This window comes from Malassezia restricta, chromosome V, assembly GCF_003290485.1.
Source record: "Malassezia restricta chromosome V, complete sequence".
Lineage (NCBI taxonomy): Eukaryota > Fungi > Basidiomycota > Malasseziomycetes > Malasseziales > Malasseziaceae > Malassezia > Malassezia restricta.
The window spans coordinates 1-26856 of record NC_040197.1 but is presented as its reverse complement, the minus strand read 5'-3'; the positions used below and the strand labels follow the sequence as shown (position 1 = coordinate 26856).

Below are 26856 nucleotides of genomic sequence, written 5' to 3'. Positions count from 1 at the left end.
TCTTTGAAATTTAGAAATAATCACCGTATCCCCTCATCCAGCTATATTCATGGAAGTTGAGATTGTGTGCTACGTAAGACCAAATGGTCGTCGTATCGTGAATCATTTATACAAGACCACGCTTGCCGCGCTTCTTCTCACTGTCTTTGTGGCTCTGGAACTCGACTTCCGAAGAGAAGCCTCCGCCAATCTTGGCGTCAAGAGGGTATCCCAAAACCTCTGTTTTGAAGAAACGACCCAAGGCCAAAAGACGGCGACCTGTGGCAATAGACTCGGTCACCTCTTTCTCTTGAGAATTAGGCGAGTCCCATTCATCAGCGTAGCGCGTCCATATAGAAACACGGTAATAGTTTGAGCGAGCCTGCAAAACCACACCCGTGACGAGTTCATCTTCTCGCGACTGCGGCAACTTGGAGTCTGAAGAGGGAGCTTCAAGCATTTCACCAATAGCAGAGAGCATGGTATAGAGCCATAGCTTGTCGATCTGGTTACGGTGCTTTTCACGGGGTAGTTGGATGCTCCATTTACCACCATTTCCATTAGCAGGGTCTTCCCAAGCGGGCTGAATACCGTCCTTGAAAAGATAATAGTTGGCACTCTGAGGCAACGTAGATGGTGGCACAATGTTGTTATACAGGCCCCAGAATTCTTCTACACTTTTAATGTTGACCACCTTGTGAAGGTTGGCACCCCACGTCTCACGGCGTTCCTTTGCCGACCATGATCCCTTGTGCGAGGGATTGTCAAACCACATCGTCCATTCATTGTATAGTGGATGCTTGACATTAAAATGAACTGGGTCTTGGAACACAGTCCGAGCCTGGCTTTCATCGTTGTTGTCGGTGTTAGGAGCAGACACTTGGTTTTCTTCCAAGGCCACGTCTAGAGCTGCCTTGGAGGCAGCGGCAGGCTCTGGAGCGAGCGCGCTGTTCTCTTTCTGTTTATATTCGGCTGCTGGTGCAGCATTTGCGTCAGAAGACATGGTGTAAGCAGGGAAAAAGCAATGAAGCCACACGAAAACGAGTCGTTCTCAAGTGTGCTGTAAAGAGTTGATCAAAAAAGCTACGCTCGTACTGATTCTATCGCCCGCGTGTTACAACAAGATCATGCACGCCTAATAGGTATATGACAAATCATGCATATGAAGAGCAACTTACCGGCTACCGAGACGGCCGACAAGGTCAAACGAGCTGCCTTGGGATGAGCCGCTAGGGTAGCGATGGGTGGTACGTGGAAACGACCTCGGTGGCGGAAAATCTTTGGACGTAGGATACGTACGTGATCCGACCATGGGTGGCGGGGAAGGTATTCTAGGTGCCGTCGTTGTCGTGGTGGAGGAAAACGCGCCAGATCGTACAGGCAAAGACGCATGCACGCTGGTAGCTTGACTGGGAGGCATGGAAGTAGGTGCGGGAATCGCTTTCGAGATAGACGGAGGCATAGTAGAAGCGGGTGGGGGTGGAAACAGCCCTGCGCCTGGTATGCCGGGTGACGGTGTTGATACTGATGGGGTTGGGGGTGGTGGTGGGGGTGGCGCTGTCGTAGGAGGTCGGGGTGGTGCTGCCCGTTTAGGCGCCGCAGGCGGCGCCGAAGGGGCAGGCGGTGCAGGAGGGGCAGGAGGTGCAGGAGGTGCAGGAGGGGCAGGAGGTGCAGGAGGTGCTGAAGGTGCTGGTGGCGCAGGAGGTGCAGGAGGTGCAGGAGGTGCAGGAGGTGCAGGAGGTGCAGGAGGGGCAGGAGGGGCAGGAGGTGCAGGAGGTGCCGCGGGAACAGAGGTCTGTGAGAACTTGGCTGGGGCACGTGTGCGTGGCGGTGGCGGTGGCTTGGGTTTGGCGCTCAAGCTGGGTGGTTTGGCGGGAGGTGGAGCCGGTGGACGTGGCTTTGTCGTACGGGGGCCTGGTGGTGGTGGCACAGGGACAGATGGCCTAGGTGGTTTGGGGGCGGTGGCCGTTGGTGGACGCGGCGCCGGAGGACGCAATGATGGCGCAGGGCCAGGCGGTGGTGGTGGTGGTGGACGAACTGTAGGAGCCGATCGAGCTGGTGAGGGTGTGCCACTAACGGACCGTAGCTTTGGCCGCCCAGCCGCAAAAATGTCGCCGATGCCGACAGGCGGACCACCAGGTGCAACGGGTGGCCGAGGAGGTCGTGCATGCATGGGAGAAGGCCCTCCGCCGCCTGAAGGCGCTGTTCCCGACGTATTTCCTGCCACCGTTGGAGCAGATCGGTCATTGGTCTGTACTTTCTTCAGGGTTTTACCTTTCTTGATAGCATCTTGTAGTGCTGCATCCATGGTGAACAGTGTCACGAGCCGTTCAGGTGTCCAGTGTCTACTTAGGTCACGTGTTATACCTATGGGGATGGGCCCAAGACTAGGAAGCGTCAGGGCGAGACGTGGCTGGAACCTCGTCGTGGGATTCTTCGCAGGCCTGAATATTCCATCCAGGCGAGCCATGCGTGACACATGGTCTACATAGGTCGCTTTGGCGCAAACTGTGCCCGTCGCTCGTGTCCTTAATGTCCATAGAAAAGGCTGAGTCTGAGTCGAGGATCAGACTGTGGGCCTTTTCGCTGCCGCCACGGTGCACAAAACTTTCATCGTTCATGTCCAGGAACGCGTACTTTGTCGAGTCGAAGTTGGGACTGAAGCGCATGGGCGTGCCGCGCGAGACGCTGGACATGATAGGATGTACTTTGGCCGGCTTCGATAGATCAATTGGGTGAATATGGTCAAACTTTTCCATCGTAGAGGAGTCAGCCTCGTCGCAGGTACCTTTATTGGCGAGTTTACGGCGCGTTTGGTGCAGGATAAACACGAGCAAACCCAGCGCCGTCAAGCCGACGCTAATGAGAGCCACGATGATCACAGGGAAAAACGAATTCTTCGGCGAAAAAACACTTGGCTCACTTTCAGGTTTGTCCGAATCTTTGGGAGTCGACGATATCACTGCCCTACGAGGATGATGATGCGCGTACAAGATGTGATATGTCGAGGCAGGGGCGCCACGGACTTGTGTGAGAGAATACGTGGTGGCTAGGACCCATGCACTGAATAACGTACACGTCCGACCAGCGGATCGTGCGCGCAGCCTAAGGGGAAAAGGAGTCATCAAAGTAGAGGGGTAGGGGTGAGGGAGGGGGGAACGAGGCCTGCTCGTACGTGGGATGAAGGAGGTGGGGCAAGAAGGCGTCAACTCTGCCTGGTGGAGTAGGAGCGCCGCCCTTTAGATGTTACACTATGCACGGACCTAGGAAGCATACATGTGCTCGATCATGCGTAGGATATCGGTGTCGGTGGGCATGCGCACGCCAGCGTCGGCTGGCCGTTTGGCTAGTGCAGTAACATACAGGGGCATGACGATTTGAATCACGTCGTCTCGCACAGACGCAGTGATGCCAGGGACGAGTGGGTGTGTGTGGTGCACCTGCTCCATTTTCTGGAGCAGCCCGAAAAAAACCTGGATAGGATCTGTTCGAACAGTGTGTTGACGAGTGGAACTGGTGTGTACGAATGATGGCTCGGTCTGAAGGGGCTGTATGATCCCCTTCCACGTCTCGAGATAAGATACGCGCGCTGTGCGCAGCCCACGAGAAAGAACTTGATCACAGGCCGACATGGCGCCGGGGATCAGCGACATACTGCGTAGCTCGGTGTGCAAGAAGGTATAGTTGTTGAGCAAAAAGATGGATGCGATCATGGGCTGGGAACTGCCGGCCACGGCGCGTTCCAGAGAAGACACGATGGAAGCGAGCATATCGCGTGCATATTCTGCCCATAGGCCATCAGCTAATGGCGATACATCCGAGGCATCCGACGTCCAATTTTTCGTGCCCATTGAGGTAAGAAGCACAGTTAGTATGTCTTGATAGTCGGTGAGGTCGCGAAGCAGCCTTATGCCATAACGAGCAATGTCGCTCACGTCCGCATGCAAAGCTTCGTGTTCGCGCTGCACGGGAATGACCTTGATATCGCGCAGAAGCTCGGGGAAAAAAAGAATTGCGTCTTTTTGGGATGATATGACAGCACTGGATAGTTCGGTGGAAGAGCACTTGGTATGTTGCAAAAGACCGTTCCAAATTTCACAGCTGGGACCCAAAGCAGCGCGACTTGCGCGCACAAAGTCCAGGGCCAGGAAGCGGTGGGCCTGGAGACCGTGTTGTAGTCTTGGCAGGATGCGGGGTAAGAGGGTGTTGATGTTCGTGACGATGGGTTGGAAGATGTGGGACAGGGTGCTGCCCAGCAAAGCCTTCCAGCTCATGCCCTGGAAGAGCGAGGAGACCGCTGCCTGTTCACTCTCCATCATCATGACCAGGGCTCGAAGCCATTCGGAAAAAGGGGCAGCGCCACAAACATACTTCACATGAGCTTCTCGAGGCATGTCAGACGGCTGTGACTGAACGTGGTCGGCAGCCTGCACAACAGCATGCGTAAGGCTTTGCATGGATGATGTGAGATAAGAGGCACGCACGCGTGCCAGCGATTTGAGTGCGAGGCGAAAAGTATTATCCGACTTGCTTTGGGTGTCTGACAGAGTATAAAGGAACTGAATGAGTGCCTTGATCGACGTGAGACATTCACCAGATAGGTGCGGCATCTGACTGGCAAGATACGAGCGCGGATCGATGGGCTCGGACACAGCATACTGCTGCACAAGCTGCACTAATTTTCGAGCAGCCATATCAACGATGGCCTTCCTCTTACTTATCACATCGTCGGCAGGGGCGCCTTGCGACGGTGTCGCGTCGTTGACGACGCGCTGGATGGCTTCCATGTAGGCCCAAGGATTCTGCGGATCCGGTCCCTGACGTAGGAAGGGCTCGTCCTGGATCTCAATGCCATAGTGACGTATATGTTGCTCAAGATGTCGCTGCACGGCTTCTACATTCCCATGGATGCGCGAAAGAAGTTGCGTGCTTTTGTGGATCGGTAAGATACTGCTCTCGAGCCGGATAAGACGCCGATCGAATCCATTCAAGATGGTCGTCATGCGGCTCGTTAGATTTCCAAGTCGCCTTTGGTTCTGCTCGAGCAGCTCCATTTCCATCAGAGCCACATCCGTCTCCTGCATCGGCTGCGTCGTGGCACGCGCCGAGTACGACGACATGGAGGGAGGAGAAACCTCCACGCCATCCCTCGTTCTATGAGCCAGGTGGGCGAAGCATCGTATGCGCTGGATTGGCTCAACCGCATCGATGCGTTGCGCAGGACTGATCCGAGATATTCGTGCCATGCAGCCGCAGTGCATACAGAGGCAAATCGGTACACGAATGTGGCTCCCTATGATGGCGCTGTCCTGCCTGGCCCCTATATCAATGCCTCTCTGATCCCACCCCTGCCAGATGCCGAGCGTGGTTTCCCGTGCATTGCATCACAGGCACCGCTTCCTTCTACATACCCGACATTTTTTGAGCATATTTGTACCCAAAAATCGCGGATCATTCTAAATTTGACGCCGCTAGAAGAGCGAGGTATACCCAAGAGTGATCGATACTGGCCGTGGGATACGGCATCGCCGCTCCTGATAGGCCCGTGGTCCGTTACACTCTTGTCTATCGAAAGTGCATCTGAAGCATTCCCTGGCACCAAGGCAGCGGCGCTTGACAAGCTGTGTGTTCGTCGATTGCAGCTATCGAGGCCAGGCATGTCGCACCCTGTAACACAATTGCACTTTGTCGGCTGGCCCGATCATGGTGACTTGGATGTTCAGAGCTTTTGTGGTCTCCTCGAAGCGGTTCATGCCGTTCAGGGCGAGTCAGCGACGCCCGCATGGATCCATTGCTCGGCCGGCATTGGCCGTTCAGGCACGGTGATCGGCGCGCTTCTAGCGCAGATGCAGCCGAGCTTGTTTTTCGCACAAGGCACCGCATTAGAACAAGCTACGTACTTGACGGCCTATATGCGCAAGTTTCGTCCAGGTTCCGTGCAAACGCCGACGCAGCTCGTGTCCATGGCCGCGACCTTAGCGGCACTCTGCTCGGGGGTATAACTTACTTGCGCAAGCGGCGAAAAAGCCTTTGCTTAGTAGCTTGATCTGGGGCAGGCTCAGTGTCGTTTTCAGGAAGAACACTCGTATGCGCAAGCTGAGCCAGCCAATTCACGGCTTGCGGGGCAGAGGGAAGGATCGGCGGTACATCATCAGACTGTCGCTCTGCGACAGCCGAATAGTCAGGTGGCTCTTCGGATGCATGGTCAGATGCAGGAGGTGGCAAAGGTGCATCATCCGCTGCTCCTTCAGGCGCTGGCTCCGGCTCTGGGTCGGGTCGAAATTCGCTCATGACAATAGCCACAATAACTTGAAAGGTTTTAGAAAGAGTGGCTACCATGCGTGTGCGCCCCATATCGAGGAGCCCCTCGATGTCGCCTTCGTGTTGGGCGAGAAACGGAGCGAGGTAGTGCTTGTAAAGAATGGAAGCACCATGGGTTTGAGGCAGGGCCAGCCAGCACATGAAAAGAAGCCTAGCATGAGCGTACAAAGACACCCACTGGAACATCCATCCGATCCATGCATCAACGAGCCAAAATAGAGACACGATGCACCAGTACATCGTCCACGTTTCCAGCTCGCTGAGCTCTGTGGCTGCTGCTTGCGCCTCTTCTTTGTCCGCGCCAGCATGCCACTGATAAGCGCCAGGCGTCGAGCCACGGCGCGAGGTGGCCGAAAGCGCCTTGTACGACGCGTACAGAGGGTACAAATAGGCAACACATGTTGTGAGCGTGTATGTCACGAGCAGTGTCGACATCGTGGCCTAATCCACGCACTGTCCTCCGCTGCGCCCAAGTGGAGAGGGCCGAGCCCCAACGACACAGCCACCCGCATATAAAAGTCCGTTACAATTACCTATGTTGCCAAGTGCGTACATAACTTCTGCGCTTAAAAGTAGAGGATGCCCGAGTCAAGCTTGAACAGGGGCCAGTCGGCGCGACCGCCATGAGCGCCATTGTCAAAGAAGGCACTGACGCCGTAAAGGCCAAGCTCCTTGCCTTCGTAGTACTCGGTGACAGCAGTAAAGCCACTGTTCCTGAGCTCTTCACGCTTCGTCTTCTTGATAGAAGCCGACTTCCAGCCGTCCCACGATTGGAACGAAATGGCATACGGAGCACGAGCACCGACAAGCACGCTCTGACCGTTCACAGGAACAGTGACAATCTTCTCAGTGCCATCAAGCTTGCCAAAGTCGCCATTGATGTGGACAGGCTCAGGCTGGGGGTTCGGCTTGTCGAGCGAGAAGGCCGTCAGAGGGCGGGGACCACCAAAGGCAAGGATCTTGTTCGAGTGCGGGTCGAACGTGATACCCGAGTAGCCAGGACGCTGGCCACCGTTGCCATCCTCGTGCGCCCATGCTTCAACGTTCTTGCCGTCTGGGCTAATCTTGGCCACAGCAGGCATACCAAGAGCAAAGGCGATGTACGAGTTACCGTCACGGTCTTGAGCCGATTGCACCACACCAAAGGGGCGGCGGCCCGTCTGCCTCTGAAACTCATCCTGCACGCCCTGCAAGTACACACTCCACTCCGGCTTGCTCTGTTCCGAAAGAGGAAGCTTGAAGCAGTGGAAAGAGCTGGGGCCGTCGTTCTTCTGGTTCGGGCTGAAGTCAAACGAGTGCGAGTTCTTGGCCACAGCAAAGAGACGCTTCGAGTCGTCGTGCGTCAAGAGCGAGAGACCCGACATCTGCTGCTCACCATCACCGCCAGACGAAACGCCGTCGATTTTCACATTAAAGTGCGACTGGCGCTTGTTGTCCCACACCTCAATCATACCCTTCCACAGGTTCGACTGGTAAAAAAGCTGACGAGTGCGGTCGTAGATCGTGTCCTCCGGAGCGAGGTTCTTTACATGGACATTGATCGTGTCCGGCAGGCCAGCCGAGACGCCGACCGAGTAGGCACCAAGGAGGGCTACGACAGTCGAGATAAACGAAGTGGTCTTCATTCTGTCGTTGAAGGCTGGAAAGACACGGCGTGGCGTCGTTCCGCTGGATTTTAGCCTCCTAGACCACGTGAAGGGCTCGCCACACTCGCCTCGGGGTTCCAGCCTCTCAACACACTATGCGCGCGCCAAACGCATGCATCGGTATTGCAGCTGCAGACAGAGTCTACGCCACGCTGTTGCGCATCACATGCTCAGCAAATGAAATCGAACCTCTCAAGCAGGGGCGCGTTCATCATAGATGATGATGCACGTGATTGGTCGACGGACCTGTTTATCATTGATTACACCGCGGTGCCGTTGCTCCACCGGAAATCCGACGAGTAGACAGTGCGCGATCCATCATTTTAAAAATTACAGGGGGTGATTGGCGTTGTGCATCGGGATGCGTTCGTGACGGCCAACTGCATGGACCAAGAAATCCGACAAATAGATTCCAATCTGTCAAGACTGTTTTTCACCGAACACCTACGGAAGTTTATCATCTTATATAACCAGACCCTACCCCATCTTAACAGTTTCTTCCAACGTACGTTGAATCCCAACCATGGTCTCGTTTTATACTTTCTCGGCGACGTTTGTTGCCGCCCTCGCTTCTATTGCGACAGCCGCCCCGATGGAGCGCCGCGCTGCTCCTGACAACCAGGTTTGGGTCACCAGCGTAGCAGACCACTGTCTGATCCTCCCTCGTCACAGGATGTCGATCGGTGACAGCGAGTCGCCTGGTAACATGAGGTCCTTCTGCACCAAGCCATACAGCTCGTCGCAAGGCCAGCTCTCGTCCAACTTCTGGAAGAAGGCCCACTTCAAGAAGACTGACAGCTATGTGCAGCTGACTGGCTGCATCAACCCCAGCGCTCAGTCAACGCTGCTCTCGGACGATGACGGTGGTCAGTACGACTCTAACGGCGGTGAAGGTGGCCGCGGTAACCCTGAGGGCTCAGTCTGCCTCGGCTACGCTTCGTACGTGCAGTTCGTGGAACCCTCTGGCAACCGTGCTTGCATTCGTTGCTGCAAGAACCCCCACGAATGTGACATTGCGCACGATGAAGACGGTTGTGAAAATGCCATCCCGGGTAACTACTCGTGTGAATAATGGCTTGTGTTTTGAAGCGCATCATCAAGCTTTTCTGTGATTAATTTTTTTGTTGTTTTCCTCGTTGCTGGTGGCACCCTGTGTATTTAACTTTAGGTGCTGTCACTTGATTGTTTCTATGGATAATGTAGCACGTTGTTTTGTACAAAGTTTCATATTTTCCTTATGTCTTTGATGTATTGATGGTCATGCGCTGATGAGTGCTTGAGCGTCTGTGGAAGGTATGTTTGGCTCAGTGTATCCAAGCGTTTCTGAGCTATGGACATACATTTGGTCGTCTTACATTCCATCGGATGGATGGATGCCGTCTGCAGACTCATGCACTCCTAAATGATCTACCACGGAAGGCCACCACCATCTCCAAGAGGTTGATAGGGCTCATGCAATTCTATATGTTGGAACGTTTTCTAAGGCTAGTGTATGTGCATGATGGAGAATCGTGGCTGCCTCACTCATACGGCACGAGACTTTCATATGCATGAACAATGCGTGCGACACGAGTATATGTGATGTCGGGCGAGTTCAGCCTCAGGTGGCACGATTTGATTGGATGACACGTGCCCCTCACGCTATCTACCGTGTGCTGGCAAGTTGGATAGCGACTATTGGGGCACGTGGATGGGAAGATTCGACGAGTCCGGCACGACCCCAGAGTCATCCCATCCTTAGGAACAGTCTTCGGGCAGGCTTGTCTTTTCACCACCGAACCCGATCACTTTATAAAATTATGGCGTACGTGGAAGCGATATTTAGTGAATGCTAACCTTTGAAGTACGTCTGCCGTTCTCGGTTTCCCCCGTATTGGTCCTCAACGTGAGGTGAAGAAGGCTCTGGAAGCCTACTGGGGCGACAAGATCTCTGCCGAGGAGCTCCTCAAGGTTGCCAAGGAGCAGCGTCTGAACACTTATGCCACTATCAAGGAGCAAGGTGTTGACTTTGTTCCCACTGGTACTTTCTCGCTTTATGACCACGTTCTTGACATGTCGAACACTCTTGGTATTATTCCTGAGGCGTACGCCAAGTCGGGTCTCTCTCAGCTGGACACCTACTTCGCTATGGCTCGTGGTCATCAGAAAGGTGGTGTTGACCTGCCGGCTACGGAGATGAAGAAGTGGTTCGACTCAAACTACCACTACTTGGTGCCTGAATTTTCCGAGAAGTCTGAGTTCAAGCTGAACGACAACAAGCCCGTGGACGACTTCATTGAGGCCAAGGAGGCTGGCTACAATGCCCGCCCTGTCATCTTGGGTCCTTTGACGCTTCTTTGGCTCGGTAAGACTTCTAAGGATGCGCAGGACCCCAACTTCAACCGCTACTCGCTCCTTCCGAAGCTTGCCCAGACGTATGTTCAGCTCTTTGAAAAGCTTGCAGCAGCTGGTGCTCCGTGGGTTCAACTGGATGAGCCGATTCTGGTGGTGGACACTGCTAAACAGCTCAGCAACGAATTCAAGCAGACATACGAGTTGTTCCACAAGAGCGTGCCTAATCTGAACATTCTCGTCGCCGCGTACTTTGGCCGTCTGGAGGACAACATTGACTTTGTGAAAGAGCTGCCCATCGCCGGTCTTCATATTGACCTTGACCGTGCTCCCGAGCAGCTTGAGCCGGTTCTCTCCGCCATCGCTCCCACTAAGATTGGTCTTTCGCTTGGTCTTGTGTCCGGTCGTAACATTTGGAAGACGGACCTAGGCGCTGCTATCAAACTCGCTCAGAAGGCTGTTGACGCCATTGGTGCCGACCGCATTCAAGTGGCCTCGTCCTCGTCGCTTCTCCACACCCCTATCACGGTGGCCAACGAGAAGAAGCTCAAGCCTGAGGTGGCTGACTGGTTCTCTTTCGCTACTGAGAAGTGCGGTGAGGTTGCCACTATTGGTGTCGCCCTGAAGGACCAGGCCGCTGCTGCTCAGAAGCTGGAGGCGAACGCCAAGAGCATTGCTGCCCGCCGTGACTTTGAGAAGAACTCGGACCCTGCTGTCCGTGAGCGTGTTGCCAACATCAAGCCTGAGGACTTGAACCGCAAGTCGCCATTCCCCCAGCGTCGTGAGGTGCAGCGCCAGTTCCTGAAGCTTCCTCCCTTCCCTACCACGACCATCGGTTCATTCCCTCAGACCAAGGAGATCCGCCAATACCGCGCACGCTTTACGAAGGGCGAGATTTCCCAGGAGGAGTATGAAAAGTTCCTGGAGAACGAGATCAAGATGGTGGTTGAGAAGCAGGAAGCTCTTGGCCTGGATGTGCTGGTCCACGGTGAGCCTGAGCGTAACGACATGGTGCAGTACTTTGGTGAGCAGCTTGATGGCTTTGTCTTCACCCAGAACGCCTGGGTGCAGAGCTTCGGCTCGCGCTACGTGCGCCCTCCGATTATTGTGTCGGATGTGTCTCGTCCTCAGCCCATGACGGTGCGCTGGTCGTCATACGCTCAGAGCCTTACGCAGAAGATCATGAAGGGTATGCTTACTGGCCCCGTGACTATTCTGAACTGGTCTTTCCCTCGTGTGGACATTGGCCGTGACCAGCAGGCCTTCCAGATTGCTTTGGCTCTCCGAGACGAGGTCGTGGATCTTGAGAAGGCAGGCATTCGTGCCGTCCAGGTCGACGAGCCGGCTATTCGTGAGGGTCTCCCTCTTCGCCGCCAGCAATGGGACGCTTACCTCAAGTGGGCTGTGGACTCATTCCGTCTGGCGGTGAGCGGTGCCTCGGACGCCATGAACACTGCCAGTCACTTCTGTTACTCTGACTTTAACGACATTATGGACTCGGTCATTGCCCTTGATGCCGACATGATCTCGATTGAGAACTCGAAGAGTGATGCCAAGCTGCTCAAGATCTTCCAGACGACCAAGTACCCTAACGAGATTGGTCCGGGTGTGTTTGACATTCACTCGCCTCGTGTGCCATCGGCTGAGGAGATGACCCAGCGCATCAAGGAAATGAGCCAGTTCATTGACCCCAAGCTGCTCTGGGTCAACCCCGACTGTGGTCTCAAGACCCGCACGTGGGACGAGTGCACTGCTCAGCTTAAGGCCATGGTCACTGCCGCTGAGGAGGCTCGCAAGACCTTCCTTTAAAGGGTTCCTATTCCCAAGATGGTCATTTTGTGACAGCCTCTAACAGGAGTCAAAAGGACCTCTCTATACTCAACTATGGATATGGATCCCTTTAAAGAGTAAAAAAACAAGCTTTTATTTTATTCACGTATACTTGATGATACTGGCATCGGCTTGCTTACGCTGTCACCTGGCCGGGTGATTTGGTTTGCAGGTGGTTTAGTTCCCTATCGTGTTTTATATAGCCCCTAATGCTTTCAACAGCTGTCACATACGGCGTGCTTAGAGATTGGTCTGTGCGTTGGTGGCTCGTGGAGACATGAATAGATCGTTGCGAAGTCTATGTCACGATGCTCCAACGTGTTGAAATCAGCATCGAAATAGAAGGCCTAAAGTCATTGAAGCTAGTTCTCGAGACCTTTCTTGATCAGAGCTTTACAAAAGCTCTGAACAGCGGACGCAAGTTCCTTTCGCACTGTACGCGATCATCAATTTGAAAAATTGCATCCGACAACCTGAGAAGCCGCAGTGTCAAAAACCCCTCGTACAAGTGATGCATAGTTATTCATGAATAATGGAGCTCGACTTCATGAACTTATTGTTGCACAAGTGAATGCACATATCGAATCTCGTCTGAATTATGGTGACGCATCAAGCACATTTAGATCTTAATCAAGCGAAATCGATGAGAAGGAAGGCCCGTTTCTATTGCAAAGACGCATATGCTCAGTCGGCTTGTAAAATATAGTGAATATGCTATTCGTGTTGTCTGTAACATGGAACAAACGGGCCTTGAAACCTAATAAAAAAACGACACCTTAGGTGTGAAGCTACGTCGAAGCGACTTTGTTACAACAAGACAGCAGTTCTTAAAGATAAGCTTTTCGTTCGAATTCGAGTTCTGTTATCAAGGACTGATTTTATTGATGCGCCAGGATGTACATTGTGTTGATCCCGAAGGACGTTTATATTTTTTCCATCTGCATACTACAAAAATTTATGACCTTTACAAGGTACATGTACTTGCTAGGCATCTTATGTCTTACCTTGGCCCCAAGATGAGATGAAGACCGCGCATAATTTCAAAAACGATCATTTATGTCCACGATGTGCCTCAGCAGTCTCTGATGTACACTGCTTGGAGTATGGGATGGTCTTTATTTCAAGGGATAGTTTGCACTGCATCATAACAATTCTTGAATCGCACCCAACACGTAGAAAATATGGATTCACCATAAGAGGGTCCTGAATACGAATCAGATGCATTGTGGGGACGTGTACAGGATGCTCCTATGGATTGATTCTGCCAACTGAGCTAGAATGGACTAGTAATAAGTTATTGGACAACCAGCATTCGACTTTTTGTTTCTCAAATACCTGAGTATTCTCAAAAGGTGCACATTCTCATTCAGGCGTTGCACGACAGGATGCGAAAAGCTTAAACGGAATAATGCGTGATTAAAGGGTGCCCAATTCGCAATCCTGATTCACGCCCTCCACAAACATTACAAGCACGTGATGTTCCACAGGGACTTGATTGATAGGCTCGAGCGCCTTCAAGGCCCCCGTTTCGTAAATCAAAATGCTCGGCAGCAGTAACCTCTCGGTGGACACATTTGGCAAGGAATTGGTATTCACGAGAAATTTTGTATCTGACGCCGATTTTGACCCGTTTTCTCGCGCCCATCGCACCATAACAGTGCAAATCAGTTCATTGCGCAATGAAGGATCATGAGCTGGATGGCGAAACGAAATACTATGAACCTGCCAAATCGAATCGAACTCGAAATCCCGTGAAAGGCATGGGCCGACTGAACATTAGTATTGACACTGGCATAAATTCGTCGGGCACATCTGGTGTAAAGCTTGAACCCATTTCCACAGTGTCAAGACATGATTCGACGGATAAGCTAGGCTGTGACTCTTATCAATCGAATTCAGCTCAAACGTGGCATCACTCGGAGCGTGACGATCTACCGCCTCTGGCACAAGCACAATATGACAATGAGCCGAGCTCAGCAGCATCCTCGAGAGAGGATGCGACATATCAGACCAATGGCATGGCAAATGCACCGTGGCATAATTACTCCCCTAACATGCCCATTGCGTACAGTTACTTGAAAACAGACGACATATTGCAGGGAAAGCTTTCCGGGCAGCTTGTTGAACAAGTTTTATCGTCGCAATATATTTCATCTGCATCGGATGACGGCTCGGACCTTATTAGTACTTGGTCCAGCTCGCATGAGGGTCCAACGAAACCACGCGCTACGGCATTCGGTTCACAACGAAGCGATAAACCCATACCCAAGACGGAGTATACTGCTTTGCAGCGCACGAACCATTCTACCGGCAACTATTCGTTTCCTCAGCCGTCTCATGACTTGCAGAGTAACTCGGAAGCGCCTAAGCAAGGCATTTTTCCCACTCTGTCTGACCGAGCAGATCAGGGTGAGACTTATGTGACCCGGCCTCCCTTGAAGTCTTCAGGATCAGCCGGCAGTGCCTCTTTTTTTTCTGATTTTGCGTCAGGCTCGCATAACAACCAGTTCGGACCGGGTGTTAGGGCCAAGATAAGCACGGTGTTGCCCAGTCTGATCGAAACGATTCCCATTAGCTCATACGCGACCATTTTCCTGACAGAGTACGGCTGCATGCATTCGCGAGCAGTGCATATGTTTAAAGGTATGATTGAATGCTTCGTGGCACGTGTCAGAGAAAAATTGGAAAAGGATCCCTCCTTCCATGAAAACCAGCGTCTTGAAGCTAGGCGGGCCTCTAGAACAGGATATGCGGAAGAAACGGCAGACTGGGTCAGTTTTGTGATAATCCATGAAGATTCAGAGCAGTCTGATTTGCGCTCGTTTCAGCATATGCTGGACTCTCACCCAGAGTCCTACTTGGATCCGTTGTGGCAATCGTCACGAAATCCTTCGCTGCAAAATGCAATTTTTTCCATGTCAGTAATGCGCCCTTTTGGCTCACGTATCGTGCCACCGGATACGCTGCATCTTGGATTCAGTTTGATGGATTTGCACTGGACACACGCGCCCACAAATAATGTCTCGATTGCTTCAATGGCGCATGCAGAGCTCACTATGAGCTTGAGCGCTCGCGCGAAAGAGTTTCGACGTGGTGGTATCTATGTCATGGCGTATATTGCAAGATCTGAGTCAGTCGCTGCGGAAGAAGCATCTGGACAGAGTGCCGTCGCGGCCTCTCATACCAGGCGTTCGTTAGAATCGCCAGCGGCCATGTCTGGAAAAGATGCTTCTCGACTTGCAGCAGCGGATACAGCTAGTGTCGAACCGAGACCTAAAAATATTTGGAACACGATGTCAGATATGATTGTGCCATGTCTTCAGCGCTTGGTGTCATGTGGTATGATGAAAGTGGACGTGGCGCGACACATGTTGACGCTGCCAATGTACCCACGCACTAAGAAGCAGACACTGCGCGTTCTGGAAAAATTCACGGATGTCTGGTCTTTGGACTGGAGCTGCGGATTGGGCAAAAGCGACTTGAAGGAAATTGTCACGGATTCGGGAAAGGTCGTGACTCTGCAAAGTGAGCCTAATCCATTACATTTGCCTCAACCAGCTTGGCTTGCATTAAAGGCGGGAAAAATTACACGAGAATCGTATAATGATCACGTCCTTCAGATGTTTAAAAACGTGTACGAGGGCCATTTCCGTATGGTGCTTCAGGAACGGGGACAACTCAGTAAGGGTGCGACCGAATTCATCCTGGATTCATTATGGGATGTTTTGCGGTCGCGAATGGATGAGCCTGAAAACTGTCAATTGGCTAATTCTGAACTCGAAGTGCAGCTTATGGCGCTTCGACGACTGTAATTGTATAGCATGCATGTGGTGAAACCTTTATGACGGAACGTAGATCCACTTTCTCCACTTGGCAAGATTGTGGTGCGTCTAACGACAAATGCATCAGCGAAGGGAGATGGAGCCACGCGATGCCGAGCATCCCAAGACTCCGGCTTCAAATTACGGAGACCTACTATATACGCCCTATATGAAGCGCAAGTCACCAATACGAACCACGAGTCACCCAAGCCTCTCCCCATCGCGATCCGCGTCAGAACAAGGTTTTCCCCTGAGCTCTCGTGATGGGTCGCCACTGCGTGTCATGTCGGCAAGCCGTCCTGTTCCTGGAAAGGTCGAGCCACATGACCAACAATCTTCCTTGAAAAAGATCGATTCAGATGCTGTTTCGCCATTTCGATCTGCTTCTCCGTCATCCAGAAAGGTCGCGATGGAAACACCTGCCTCGCTCCGATTGACCACGGAGCCTGTCCGGCGCATCAATTCTCTCCCTAGGGAATATGGAGCCGAATCTATATCGAGAAGAATGCCCTATCGACCAGGTTTTCAACCGAAAGGTGTCGTGCGCCATCGAACAGATGAGTTTCTGGAAAGGCGGGCTAAGCATGTCGATATGATGGATTTGGATGAACAGCGCATGGAGCGTCGCCTGGGGAAACTTATGACTATTTACTCTCCTGAGTTTGAACTGCCGCAAACTGTGGGGTCATCTCATTTTTGGCAAATCGGAGGCGATCGAGTTTGGGATATGTTTAGTTCCCAACATGAGCGGCAATTACAACGCCTACAGCGATCGCGGAGAGTGGCTGAACAACGTGTTGTGAAGTGGCAAGAAGGTGGTGAGCATCCGCGATGCCATATATGTCAGACCCCTTTCTCCTTAGCGGTTCGCCGGCACCATTGTCGATTGTGTGGCAATCTGGTATGCTCTTCACCGCGTTTGCCTCAGGTTCTGTTGCACGATGAAGAAATGCATGCGAAACAGCTGGAGTCATGGGAGCCTTGCAGCTCGCTAATGTTATATGATGCATCAAGCAAAACACTGCGGGATATACCTAATCGACCTGATACCCCTGCTACATCCACCGAATGGCGCGACTATGAAGTTGCCGAAAAAGACGGAATCCGTTTTTGTCGCTCCTGTAAAAGCATTGTTCATCGCATAATGCTCCGAAATCGGAGATCAGATGACATGCCACTATGTCCCTTGTACCAAGTATGTATTTCATGACTAACTTCCAAAGAACCTGCTTATTCTTCAAAAAGACATCAATGAAGCGCTGCCCGATTTCCACGAAATGATTTTGGGATTAAAGTAAGTGCAGGAAGACTGACCGAAGAAAAAACGATACCGACTTGTCTTTAGCCTCGACTGTGCGCGACAGTCATGCATTACAGGCCAATGCATTCCAAGCCAGAAAGGATTTACTTGCACGCTTTTCACGATTTGAACAACTTGCGCGCAAAATAGAGTCCATGCCGCCCATCGTAGATGGAGTGACATCGGCGGCACAAAAGCGACTACAGCAGGCCATATTCGCGCGAGCAAGCCTATTCTTGCAGCGAAATGTACGTATACCATACTCACCATGACTAGATGATTCCCTTGCAAGGTCTCTCCTCTCAGCCGACGCCCAATGCATCTAAGAAAAAGGTACCTCGTCATATCCAAGAACAGCTACATGCGCTCAAGGTGCAGGACACTCTTTTGAGTGAATACATGGAATCAGCCCAAAAATTACGCAATCTAGACGATATGGCGTCGTTAAGGCAGAGTCAAGAAGAGATTCGCGCTGAAATAGCACGGCTACAGCAAGAATAGTGGGTATAATATGTTTACGGAGCTTGTTTCGACTTCACAATCTTGTACATTAGTAACATGACTCATACCTCAGTCTGTAGCTCATTACGTTTGGAGATAAGATGCTCGATTCGCTTGTCAACTCGTTGACTGCAGAACATGAGCACAAATGCATGACGTACGATTCTGTTTGAATAAAATCGATGCGCTTTTCAACGTTGGTTTTTGCCTCAGCAAATTCTTGTGGAAGAAGCACGGGGCCTAGACGCTTGAATACGCGCGCATCGGGTTCAAGCTTTTCAAGTTCCTGCCACGTTAGTCTGGAACGAGGAAAATTCACCAACCTTGAGCACTTGCTGGTTTTCAGACAACTGGGAAAGTAGTTGTTGGTGCGTATCTATTAAGTTGTTGAGCTCTTTCATGTTAGATGGAAAGCGCATTTAATCATACCATTTTGCACCTCTTGAAACTGCGCGAGAATCGACTTGACTTGCTCAGATGCCATGTCGCCCTCGTAACAGCAGATCCCACCTCCACGCGCGACTGAGCCGAAGAAATCCCTACATTGATTACGTCAAGCTGATGCCATACTGCCTGGTAGAATTCGGGGGGACTAGTCATGCCAGAAGGCCTGTGTACATACATGCAACCCTTAGCAAATATTAGATAAAGTACGTTCATAGCACGCTCCAATGGTCCGCCATTATCGTAAACATAGCATTTATGTACCCCGAATATACAAGCTACGTTGTTACTTGTGCTCCACAAGTTGGACCTGTTTGACAGAATATGGACGAATGAGGTGGGGAGATTCTGAAAAAGAGGGCAAGTAGATATTAATTCTTTACTACGCTCCAGCAATTCTGGGGTGGCTACGCTGAGAATTGTAGGGCATCTGGGGGAGTATGTTGCATAATGTCTTCACAGATACAAGCCTAAGTGCAGCGCAGTAAACATATAAAGAGAGGACTTGGCCTTGCTTCCCAGGCAAGCTTTTCCTCGGACAAAATGAAGTTCTCGTTCGTTGCCGCTGCCGCCGCTCTCATTGCCTCCGTCGCTGCCGCTCCTGCCTCTCAAGTCCAAAGCCGTGGAATCTTTGGCGGTAAGGCCACATGGTACGCTGCTGACAAGAGTGAGGGCAACTGCGGTTGGTGGAGCACAAACGCTGATCATATTGTGGCTCTCAACGCCCACCAGTATGGCAGCACAGATAAAAAGAGTGAACACTGCGGTAAACTCATTCGTATCGTGAACGAGAAAAACAAGAAGGTCATCCATGCTGTTGTGGCCGACTCGTGCCCGTCATGCGAGGAAGGATCACTCGACCTCAGCAAGGGTCTTTTCTCGGAGCTCACTGACGGCGACATGGACCTCGGTATTTTCCCCATTTCATGGAGCTTCCTGAATTAAGCTGTCGCAAAACCCCCGTTGACGCAATCCCTCGCAAGTGGAATGGACTTGTGGGATCGACTGCCGTGCTTCCCTCGCTCCGAATCATTCTTATGGAAGTTAAGGGTCCACCTCGAGAAGGGTCTATTTGCAATTGTTAGGTCGAGAAGTGTATTCTCTTGTGTTAAGGTTTTCATGTATATGTTACGACGTTGATGTGATATCACCGTTCTACGTCTTTGGTTTTTAAAAGGGCTTGCTAGAATGTGTATAGTGACTCTCCGCAATCCCTTGTTCGCTATGTCTTGTTTGGGCCTGTATTTGCTTTCGAATATACCTACGACGCGCGGTTGTAGGCTCGCGAACCCTTCTCATTGATGTGACGTTTTGCCCGTAAGCAATACTAAAACTAGCTGCATGAGCGCTGAGCCGTTCCCCGCCTCGATGATCAAATATGTATTTCTGATTGGATGAAAATTTATAGTGTGCTCCTTCCCACCCGGCCGGTGTTCCCACACGCAACCGGTCCAAGGCAAATTTTCTTGACATCATGCTTGCTAGGCAAGTTGCTCGAGTTCCACGGGTCTCTGCTCTCGGTCGAGTCGGCCATTCTTTTGCGTTCGCGTCAAGGCGCTCTATTTTGTCTGGCGCCTGCAGAGGCATCCGTCTTGCCAAGTTCTCACCCGCCCCATGCCGTCGTTTTTTCCATGCTGGAACCGCTCTTCGTGAGGAGGACACAGCGGAAGAGATACAGGAAGAGGAGCGCGTTGTGGACGAGGTGGATGTACTTATCGTTGGTGGTGGACCTGCTGGTCTTAGTGCTGCCATTAAGATAAAGCAACTCGCAGAAGCAAAAGGAGAAGACATTCGCGTTGTTCTTCTTGAGAAAGGTGCAGAAATCGGTAACCATATTCTCTCAGGCGCAGTGATTCAGACCAATGCGCTTGATGAGCTTATTCCTGACTGGAAAGAAAAGGGTGCGCCTTTGAACCAACCTGCCCTACACGACAAGATGGTATTCTTGACTGAGACGGGATCGATCCCTATGCCTCATCCTCCGCAAATGAACAACAAAGGCAATTACATTGTGTCGCTTTCGCGCGTTGCGACATGGCTGGGTGAGCAGGCAGAGGAAGCTGGAGTCGAAATTTACCCCGGTTTCGCTGGCGCGCAGATCGTTTGGGACGAAGACGCGAATGGTAACAAGCGCGGTATTAGGGGTATTGTCACCAACGACATTGGTTTGAATAAGGAGGGTCAGCCTAAGGACAACTATGAGCCAGGTATGGAGTTCCGAGCACCTATCACTTTGTTTGCAGAGGGCGCCCACGGCTCCCTTTCTCTCAAGATCATGAAGGAACTAAAACTTCGTGAGGAAGTCGGGGCTGATCCTCAGACGTATGGTATCGGTATAAAGGAGGTGTGGCGCGTGAAGCCTGAGAATCATGAGGCTGGTCTCGTGGCTCATACGATGGGCCATCCCTTGTCCACCGATACTTATGGCGGTTCGTTCATGTACCATATGGATGACAACATGGTTTCGCTTGGTCTTGTGGTGGGTCTTGACTACGGCAATCCCTACCTTAGCCCTTATCAGGAATTCCAGCGCATGAAGCACCACCCTTTCTTTGCCAGGGTACTTGAGGGTGGTCAGTGCCTGGCTTACGGCGCTCGTGCACTCAATGAAGGTGGATATCAATCCATCCCTAAGGTTCACTTCCCGGGTGGTGCGCTAGTGGGCTGCTCTGCCGGATTCCTCAACGTGCCCAAGATCAAGGGAACGCACAATGCCATGAAGAGTGGTATGCTTGCTGCTGAGGCAGCCGTGGAGGCGCTTGCCCATCGCAGTGAGAACGACCCATATGCTCCTATCGATATCGCAGAGTACAAGAACAAGCTTGACAACAGTTGGATCATGAAGGAACTGTATGAGGTGCGAAACATTCGTCCCAGTTTCCACGCGTTTGGATTCCTGGGTGCCCTGATATACTCTGGCCTGGAGACCATGTTCTTGAAGGGTAAGGTTCCTTGGACGCTCCATCATGAGAAGGAAGACTATCAGTACACGAAACCGAAAGACCAATGCAAGCCCATCTCCTACCCTAAGCCAGACGGAAAACTCTCGTTTGATATCCTGACGTCTGTTTCGCGCACCGGAACGAACCACGCCGAGAACCAGCCCGTACACCTTGTCGTAAAGGATGGTCACTACAAGGGACACGTCGAGCGTAATGTGGGCATCTTTGACGGTCCACTCGGCCGTGTTTGCCCCGCTGCTGTATATGAATATGTGAACAAGGAGGATGCCAACGGCCGAGAGGATGCTTGCGGAAAGAAGCTCGTTATTAACAGTCAGAACTGCATTCACTGCAAGACATGTTCCATCAAGACGCCTGATCAGTCTATTGAATGGACGGTGCCTGAGGGCGGAGGCGGTCCCAAGTACTCCCTCACGTAGTAGGACAAATGTGTAGAGCCCATGGGGAATTTCGGCCGGTGCCACGTGGTGTCAAAACCGTTGGGCGACCGAAGGAATCGCCCACCTCGTTACCCACTACCTGAACGTGATGCCGACGGTTGGTGTTGACAAGGCACTCCTTTTCGAGGGACTTGGTCACGAATACACTACGCAGGAGTTCGATGAACTCTGTTTTCAGTTTGGAATTGAACTCGATGAAGACACGACTGAAGAGGTGGCAGGCACCGACGAACGCCCGCAACTCAAGATCGATATTCCAGCGAACCGTTACGATTTGCTATGCTTTGAGGGCATTTTGCGAGCTCTTCGTGTGTTTCTCGGGCTGCAGGAGCCTCCGAAATACACTTTGTCACAACCTAAGGAGCTCTTGACCATGAAGCTGACGCCCGCTACGGCCCGTATCCGCCCTTACTTTGCTGGCGCTGTGCTGCGTAACATCACCTTTACTCAAGAGCGATACAACAACTTTATCGATTTCCAGGACAAGATTCATCAGAACCTGGCTAGGCAGCGCACGCTTGTGTCTATCGGCACTCACGACCTGGACACGATCGAGGCGCCGTTTGTGTATGATGCCCTACCACCGAATGACATCAAGTTTGCTCCACTCAATCTTGAAGAGGAGTTCACCGGTTCGGGTCTCATGGATCTGTATGAAACGGACCGTCATCTAGGCCGCTACTTGCACATCATTCGTGACAGTCCGGTTTATCCTATTATTTTCGACCAGCAGAAGCGCGTTTTGTCCATGCCGCCCATTATTAATTCGAACCATTCCAAGATTAAGCTCGACACGAAGAATGTGTTTATTGATGTGACTGCTTTGGACAAGACGAAGCTGGACATTGTGATTTCCGACCTGGTTGCGATGTTCTCTGAATACTGTGCAGAGCCATTCGTTGTTGAGCCGATTCGTGTCGTATACCCTGATGGAGCAGAGGTCATCACGCCAAACCTTGATGCGCGTGAAACCGCGGTGCGTGTCTCGTATGTGAATCGCTGTACAGGTCTGGATCAGGATGCGGAGAAAATCGCAGGTCTGCTGCGGCGCATGGGACATGGCGCCCAGCCGTCGGCCACGGATCCAGATGTGGTGGAAGTTCAAGTGCCTGTAACTCGCCCTGATATTCTGCATGAATGTGACCTCATGGAAGATGCGGCTGTGGCGCATGGCTTCGACAATTTGCCCAAGACGTTCCCGACCACAAATACAGTAGGTGGACCGCTTCCTATCAACAAGCTGAGCGATATTATTCGTCACGAATGTGCTCAGGCTGGGTGGATCGAAGTACTTCCTCTTATTTTATGCTCACATGATGAAAACTTCGCATGGATGAAGCGCACGGATGATGGTAAAACAGCCATTGTCCTAGAGAACCCAAAAACCTCCGAGTACCAGATCGTGCGTACGTCTCTTCTCCCAGGCATTCTCAAGACGATTCGTGAGAACAAAAAGCATGCGCTTCCCATCCAGGTCTTTGAGGTCTCTGATGTGGCATTCAAGGACCCGACGGAGACGCAGCGTATGGCACGCAATGAGCGCCACATGGCTGCTATTTACAGTAACAAAGCAGCAGGTTTTGAGGTCGTGCACGGTCTTCTTGACAAGCTGATGATGATGCTGGGTGTTCCTCGCATTTCCCGCGAAGACGCAAAGGCCGAGTGCGGGTACTACCTGCAGGAGGCAGACGACCCTTCCTTCTTCCCCGGACGCGCAGCTCACATTGTGCTCCGCACGCCGAGTTCATCGGCTCGTGGATTGGACTCGACCGACGATCTCAAGAAGGCATTGGATGGTGACGAGCGAATTGGCACGCTGGGTGTGCTGCACCCGGATGTGCTCGAGCGCTTTGAGCTTGCTTTCCCATGCTCGGCCCTCGAATTTAATGTGGAACCCTTCCTGTAGACGCACGTGATTCCCTCGACCAAAGCGCCGCCCATGTTTCATTTAGTGGGCTGCTCATTCCCCACGGGATGGGGGAGCCAGCGATTGTTGCGCCGCCCATGGCGCATACAAGCGCTGTCTCCCGGCGTGAGTCGATCTCTATTTCAGATCATGCGTTCCGTCACCGTGGCTTGGAAGGTAGGCCGCCATTACACCAAGTAGTCGCGCATGACCACATATGCACAGCAGAGCCATTTGAGGACCCCACTTTACTGCCTGTATTGTCGATATTACCGCATCACGCTGGGTTGGATCTAACAAAGCTGCGCCCTATGACCCAGGTATTGAGCGCATTCCTTTTTCTGTTTTGCTCCTGGGGTGTCATTGGTTGCTATGGTACCTTTTTTTTGTACTTCAGGGACATACTGCTCATGCAGCATTCAGCATCCGATGTTGCGTGGATTGGCTCCATTCAGCAATTTTTGGCTGTGCTGGTTGGGATCTTGACATCTAAGTGGGTCGATTATGGGTACATGTACGCGATGTGTACTGTAGGAAGCATTCTCATTGTGCTTGGCATCATGATGAACGGGCAGGGTACCCGGTATGTGCATATTTTTTTCTCCCATGGCGTTTGTGTGGGGGTGGGTACTGGGTTGATATATCTTCCCTGTATTACTTGTTGCTCAGAATACCACCATCAGAAGCCAGGCGTGGCGTTGGGGCTGGCCACATTAGGGAGTAGCTTGGGAAGTCTGATCTTTCCGATTATGTTCAACAAATTGCAGCCAAATATTGGATATGCTTGGACTATCCGCATAATCGGTTTTCTCATCATGGCTTTGTTGTTGCTTGCCCTATTGTTGCTGCGGCCGCGGAGTAGGGCTATTGAAAGCCGCCGGCTTTTCGCCTTGCATGTATTCAAGGATCCGGTGTATATTGTATTTGTCTTGGGCTACTTTTTGGGGAACATGGGTCTGTACGTGCCTCCCTATTTTCTTCCATCGTTTGGAAAACACCACAAATTCAGTGACGCCATCTTTCCTTTTACTACCTCTTTGTTGAAGACAGGGGGGATTCTTGGGCGACTACTGTCAATTTTTCTGACAAAGAGAATTGGTGCGTTTGGATTGTACGTTCCACGGACATTTTCAGCCGCGCTAGTTGCGTTTGTGTGGATTGCTGTGCGACAGCAGGGAAGTTTTGTGGTTGTCGTTGTATTATATGGACTTTTGTCTGGTTCTTTATTGTCCGCGATACCTATGATTGTAACGAAGATTACGGATGATGAGAGCGATGTTAATGTGAGGCTGTCTGTTGCAAGCTTACTCTCATCAGTGGGTTCTTTGGTAGGTCCACCGATTGCAGCTTCCCTCTTGGACATTGAGCCACCGAAGTACGTGCGTGCACAGGTCTTTGCTGGCATCTTTATCGCTCTCTCTGGCTTGTGCATGTTCATTGTACGTGTAATGAAAGTGGGTCCCAACTGGATGGTCCCATTTTAATGAATGATGATGTAGTTATTGATGTAGTCAAGGCCATGGGTGATACTTGTTACGGTGTCCAACGTGGAGTTGGTGAAATGGGCCCATTTCTCGAGCAGCAGCTAAGTAGGTGGAGCCGCTGCCGCCCACGTATCTGATTTCGTGTTCTTGATAGACGACCGTGCGGCAACGCGCGTTGCTAGATACACGCAGGCTGGGAGACGAACGGTACACCGTATAGAAACAACATATTAACCGGACCTAGAGTACAGGAAACTCGTGCTAGCTGGTCAGTATCAAAACGCGGAAAGTTTTCTTTCACCAGCAGTGAAGGACAGCCATGATTCAAGTACTATATGCACGTCGGAAAGCTGATTCAAGAATGCTCTCACCAATATTGATAGAATGCACCATAAAAAGGAATTTCAGGTTCTGAAATGCTTCAAATCAGAACATTAGCTGCCTATCAACCCTAAATCATCCGATCCGTGCCTACAATCAAGTATACAAAAGCGTTATGCAGAGCGTCAGAACGCAAAATTAGACATGAAGAAGTTCAACGGACTTTCATTCCAGATGGGAAAGTGGGCGGGGCGGACTGTTGTCATCATTCTTACATGACATGGTTTGTTTTGAGAAAATGCATCAACATGCGCAAATTTGTGATTACACAAAAATTCACCCATGTTTCCGAACTCAAGACGCAACAATTTGAAGAGAAGCCTCTTTGGCTCTAAAAGCCTGAATAGAGCGAATGCTTTGCTCACCACAGCCAAATATATTCAGGAATCCGCACCATTAATTAGCACATAGGTTGCGCACAAGGCCAGTGTCTAGACAAATACATCACCTAAATTTCGTACTACTTAAAGAGTCCATATGAAAAGACGCCGCTAAGCTGAGTGAGATTGACATTGCTTTTTCTCATCAAGTCTACTGATCTACACGCATATGTTGTGGTTGTTGTAGAAATACCCCACTATGAATTGCGCCTAGCCAATGTGGAGGTATTGAGGCCTTTCTTGGCGCAAATACCAAAAAACCACCGGAATGATTGGGCTTGCCCTTAAGTGATCGGCACGTGTGGGCGAGATTTAAACCTCTGGAGGCTGTTGGACGAATGAAACAGAGTACTAGGTGGACATCGAATAACATTTTGAATGGGAACCCAAGTAACGAAAATTTGACTTGAGCAGTGCGATAGCGCCCTAGCACATGTCAAAATTAGCCAATCATCTAAGGAAGAGAAAATCAAAACCCTAGGCGTTGTACAAAGTGCAGGGAGCACGTGTAGGAGGAAAAAAAAAGGAAGCATACCAAAAGCCATAAAAGTCGCTATCACAATGTGAACAGTAGCGCCAACTAAGGTTCACCATGATCAAAGCATTTGTTGTTCTCGCTGCCGCTGCTGCCACGCTTGTTGCCGCCTCGGACCGCGTGTCGGTGAAGGGCTACACCTCCGACCCGAAGGGCGACCTTGACTGCAAGTTTGGCAGTGGCGAAATCATGAAGAAGTGCGGCGCTTGTGCCAAGAGCATCACGGAGTGCGCTGTTGCTGGCCCTGTCCAAAAGAAGCAGATTTGCGTTGAAGACATCTCGTCGTTCGCCGAGGACTGTGGTAGCTGTGCTGTTGACATTCTCGAATGTCTTTAAGCAAGAATAAGAGCTTGCTCTGAATCGCATAATCAAAAAAGTCAATAGTGTGATGCTGTTCAATGAGTAATGATTTTTACGATAATGTCTTGTGACTTAGATGATTATGTTTCTTGAATGAGTTTACTGCTTTGTAGGTGCTTTTTGGAATCAAGAATAGTGTTAGTGTTAGTGTTAGTGTTAGTGTTAGTGTTAGTGTTAGTGTTAGTGTTAGTGTTAGTGTTAGTGTTAGTGTTAGTGTTAGTGTTAGTGTTAGTG

At 51.2% G+C, this 26856-nt stretch overlaps 18 protein-coding genes across 18 annotated transcripts; 10 read left to right on the top strand and 8 right to left on the bottom strand.

The window, feature by feature from the left end:
- Nucleotides 1-106: 106 nt before the first annotated feature.
- On the bottom strand, nt 107-982 carry MRET_2845 (translation initiation factor 4E; the record flags this gene model as incomplete). Its single annotated transcript, XM_027629472.1, has 1 exon — nt 107-982. The coding sequence occupies one exon, from the start codon at nt 980-982 to the stop codon at nt 107-109; it is 876 nt and encodes a 291-aa protein (XP_027485492.1).
- Nucleotides 983-1153: 171 nt separating this feature from the next.
- MRET_2844 (verprolin, proline-rich actin-associated protein) lies at nt 1154-2287 on the bottom strand (the record flags this gene model as incomplete). The annotated part of the gene is made up of 1 exon (XM_027629471.1): nt 1154-2287. One exon carries the CDS (start codon nt 2285-2287, stop codon nt 1154-1156), a length of 1134 nt encoding a protein of 377 aa, XP_027485495.1.
- A 79-nt stretch (nt 2288-2366) lies between these two features.
- MRET_2843 (uncharacterized protein) lies at nt 2367-3104 on the bottom strand (the record flags this gene model as incomplete). The annotated part of the gene is made up of 1 exon (XM_027629470.1): nt 2367-3104. One exon carries the CDS (start codon nt 3102-3104, stop codon nt 2367-2369), a length of 738 nt encoding a protein of 245 aa, XP_027485463.1.
- Nucleotides 3105-3242: 138 nt separating this feature from the next.
- On the bottom strand, nt 3243-5099 carry MRET_2842 (exocyst complex component 7; the record flags this gene model as incomplete). Its single annotated transcript, XM_027629469.1, has 1 exon — nt 3243-5099. One exon carries the CDS (start codon nt 5097-5099, stop codon nt 3243-3245), a length of 1857 nt encoding a protein of 618 aa, XP_027485464.1.
- A 36-nt stretch (nt 5100-5135) lies between these two features.
- On the top strand, nt 5136-5981 carry MRET_2841 (protein-tyrosine phosphatase; the record flags this gene model as incomplete). Its single annotated transcript, XM_027629468.1, has 1 exon — nt 5136-5981. The coding sequence occupies one exon, from the start codon at nt 5136-5138 to the stop codon at nt 5979-5981; it is 846 nt and encodes a 281-aa protein (XP_027485466.1).
- Nucleotide 5982: 1 nt separating this feature from the next.
- On the bottom strand, nt 5983-6735 carry MRET_2840 (protein YOP1; the record flags this gene model as incomplete). Its single annotated transcript, XM_027629467.1, has 1 exon — nt 5983-6735. The coding sequence occupies one exon, from the start codon at nt 6733-6735 to the stop codon at nt 5983-5985; it is 753 nt and encodes a 250-aa protein (XP_027485405.1).
- Nucleotides 6736-6866: 131 nt separating this feature from the next.
- Nucleotides 6867-7925, bottom strand: MRET_2839 (uncharacterized protein; the record flags this gene model as incomplete). The annotated part of the gene is made up of 1 exon (XM_027629466.1): nt 6867-7925. The coding sequence occupies one exon, from the start codon at nt 7923-7925 to the stop codon at nt 6867-6869; it is 1059 nt and encodes a 352-aa protein (XP_027485716.1).
- Nucleotides 7926-8469: 544 nt separating this feature from the next.
- MRET_2838 (uncharacterized protein) lies at nt 8470-9018 on the top strand (the record flags this gene model as incomplete). Its single annotated transcript, XM_027629465.1, has 1 exon — nt 8470-9018. The coding sequence occupies one exon, from the start codon at nt 8470-8472 to the stop codon at nt 9016-9018; it is 549 nt and encodes a 182-aa protein (XP_027485418.1).
- Nucleotides 9019-9745: 727 nt separating this feature from the next.
- On the top strand, nt 9746-12086 carry MRET_2837 (5-methyltetrahydropteroyltriglutamate--homocysteine methyltransferase; the record flags this gene model as incomplete). The annotated part of the gene is made up of 2 exons (XM_027629464.1): nt 9746-9750; nt 9791-12086. 2 exons carry the CDS (start codon nt 9746-9748, stop codon nt 12084-12086), a joined length of 2301 nt encoding a protein of 766 aa, XP_027485740.1.
- Nucleotides 12087-13786: 1700 nt separating this feature from the next.
- On the top strand, nt 13787-15919 carry MRET_2836 (carboxyl methyltransferase; the record flags this gene model as incomplete). The annotated part of the gene is made up of 1 exon (XM_027629463.1): nt 13787-15919. One exon carries the CDS (start codon nt 13787-13789, stop codon nt 15917-15919), a length of 2133 nt encoding a protein of 710 aa, XP_027485739.1.
- Nucleotides 15920-16007: 88 nt separating this feature from the next.
- Nucleotides 16008-17729, top strand: MRET_2835 (rabenosyn-5; the record flags this gene model as incomplete). The annotated part of the gene is made up of 4 exons (XM_027629462.1): nt 16008-17123; nt 17152-17222; nt 17248-17476; nt 17505-17729. The coding sequence occupies 4 exons, from the start codon at nt 16008-16010 to the stop codon at nt 17727-17729; spliced, it is 1641 nt and encodes a 546-aa protein (XP_027485430.1).
- A 14-nt stretch (nt 17730-17743) lies between these two features.
- On the bottom strand, nt 17744-18213 carry MRET_2834 (prefoldin beta subunit; the record flags this gene model as incomplete). The annotated part of the gene is made up of 5 exons (XM_027629461.1): nt 17744-17770; nt 17798-17858; nt 17891-18015; nt 18053-18123; nt 18159-18213. The coding sequence occupies 5 exons, from the start codon at nt 18211-18213 to the stop codon at nt 17744-17746; spliced, it is 339 nt and encodes a 112-aa protein (XP_027485421.1).
- A 503-nt stretch (nt 18214-18716) lies between these two features.
- Nucleotides 18717-19118, top strand: MRET_2833 (Rare lipoprotein A (RlpA)-like double-psi beta-barrel; the record flags this gene model as incomplete). The annotated part of the gene is made up of 1 exon (XM_027629460.1): nt 18717-19118. One exon carries the CDS (start codon nt 18717-18719, stop codon nt 19116-19118), a length of 402 nt encoding a protein of 133 aa, XP_027485736.1.
- A 529-nt stretch (nt 19119-19647) lies between these two features.
- Nucleotides 19648-21555, top strand: MRET_2832 (electron-transferring-flavoprotein dehydrogenase; the record flags this gene model as incomplete). Its single annotated transcript, XM_027629459.1, has 1 exon — nt 19648-21555. One exon carries the CDS (start codon nt 19648-19650, stop codon nt 21553-21555), a length of 1908 nt encoding a protein of 635 aa, XP_027485735.1.
- A 109-nt stretch (nt 21556-21664) lies between these two features.
- MRET_2831 (phenylalanyl-tRNA synthetase beta chain) lies at nt 21665-23482 on the top strand (the record flags this gene model as incomplete). The annotated part of the gene is made up of 1 exon (XM_027629458.1): nt 21665-23482. One exon carries the CDS (start codon nt 21665-21667, stop codon nt 23480-23482), a length of 1818 nt encoding a protein of 605 aa, XP_027485738.1.
- Nucleotides 23483-23550: 68 nt separating this feature from the next.
- MRET_2830 (MFS monocarboxylate transporter) lies at nt 23551-24966 on the top strand (the record flags this gene model as incomplete). The annotated part of the gene is made up of 1 exon (XM_027629457.1): nt 23551-24966. One exon carries the CDS (start codon nt 23551-23553, stop codon nt 24964-24966), a length of 1416 nt encoding a protein of 471 aa, XP_027485737.1.
- Nucleotides 24967-25878: 912 nt separating this feature from the next.
- MRET_2829 (uncharacterized protein) lies at nt 25879-26100 on the bottom strand (the record flags this gene model as incomplete). The annotated part of the gene is made up of 1 exon (XM_027629456.1): nt 25879-26100. One exon carries the CDS (start codon nt 26098-26100, stop codon nt 25879-25881), a length of 222 nt encoding a protein of 73 aa, XP_027485706.1.
- Nucleotides 26101-26319: 219 nt separating this feature from the next.
- MRET_2828 (uncharacterized protein) lies at nt 26320-26598 on the top strand (the record flags this gene model as incomplete). Its single annotated transcript, XM_027629455.1, has 1 exon — nt 26320-26598. One exon carries the CDS (start codon nt 26320-26322, stop codon nt 26596-26598), a length of 279 nt encoding a protein of 92 aa, XP_027485741.1.
- Between the last annotated feature and the right edge of the window lie 258 nt (nt 26599-26856).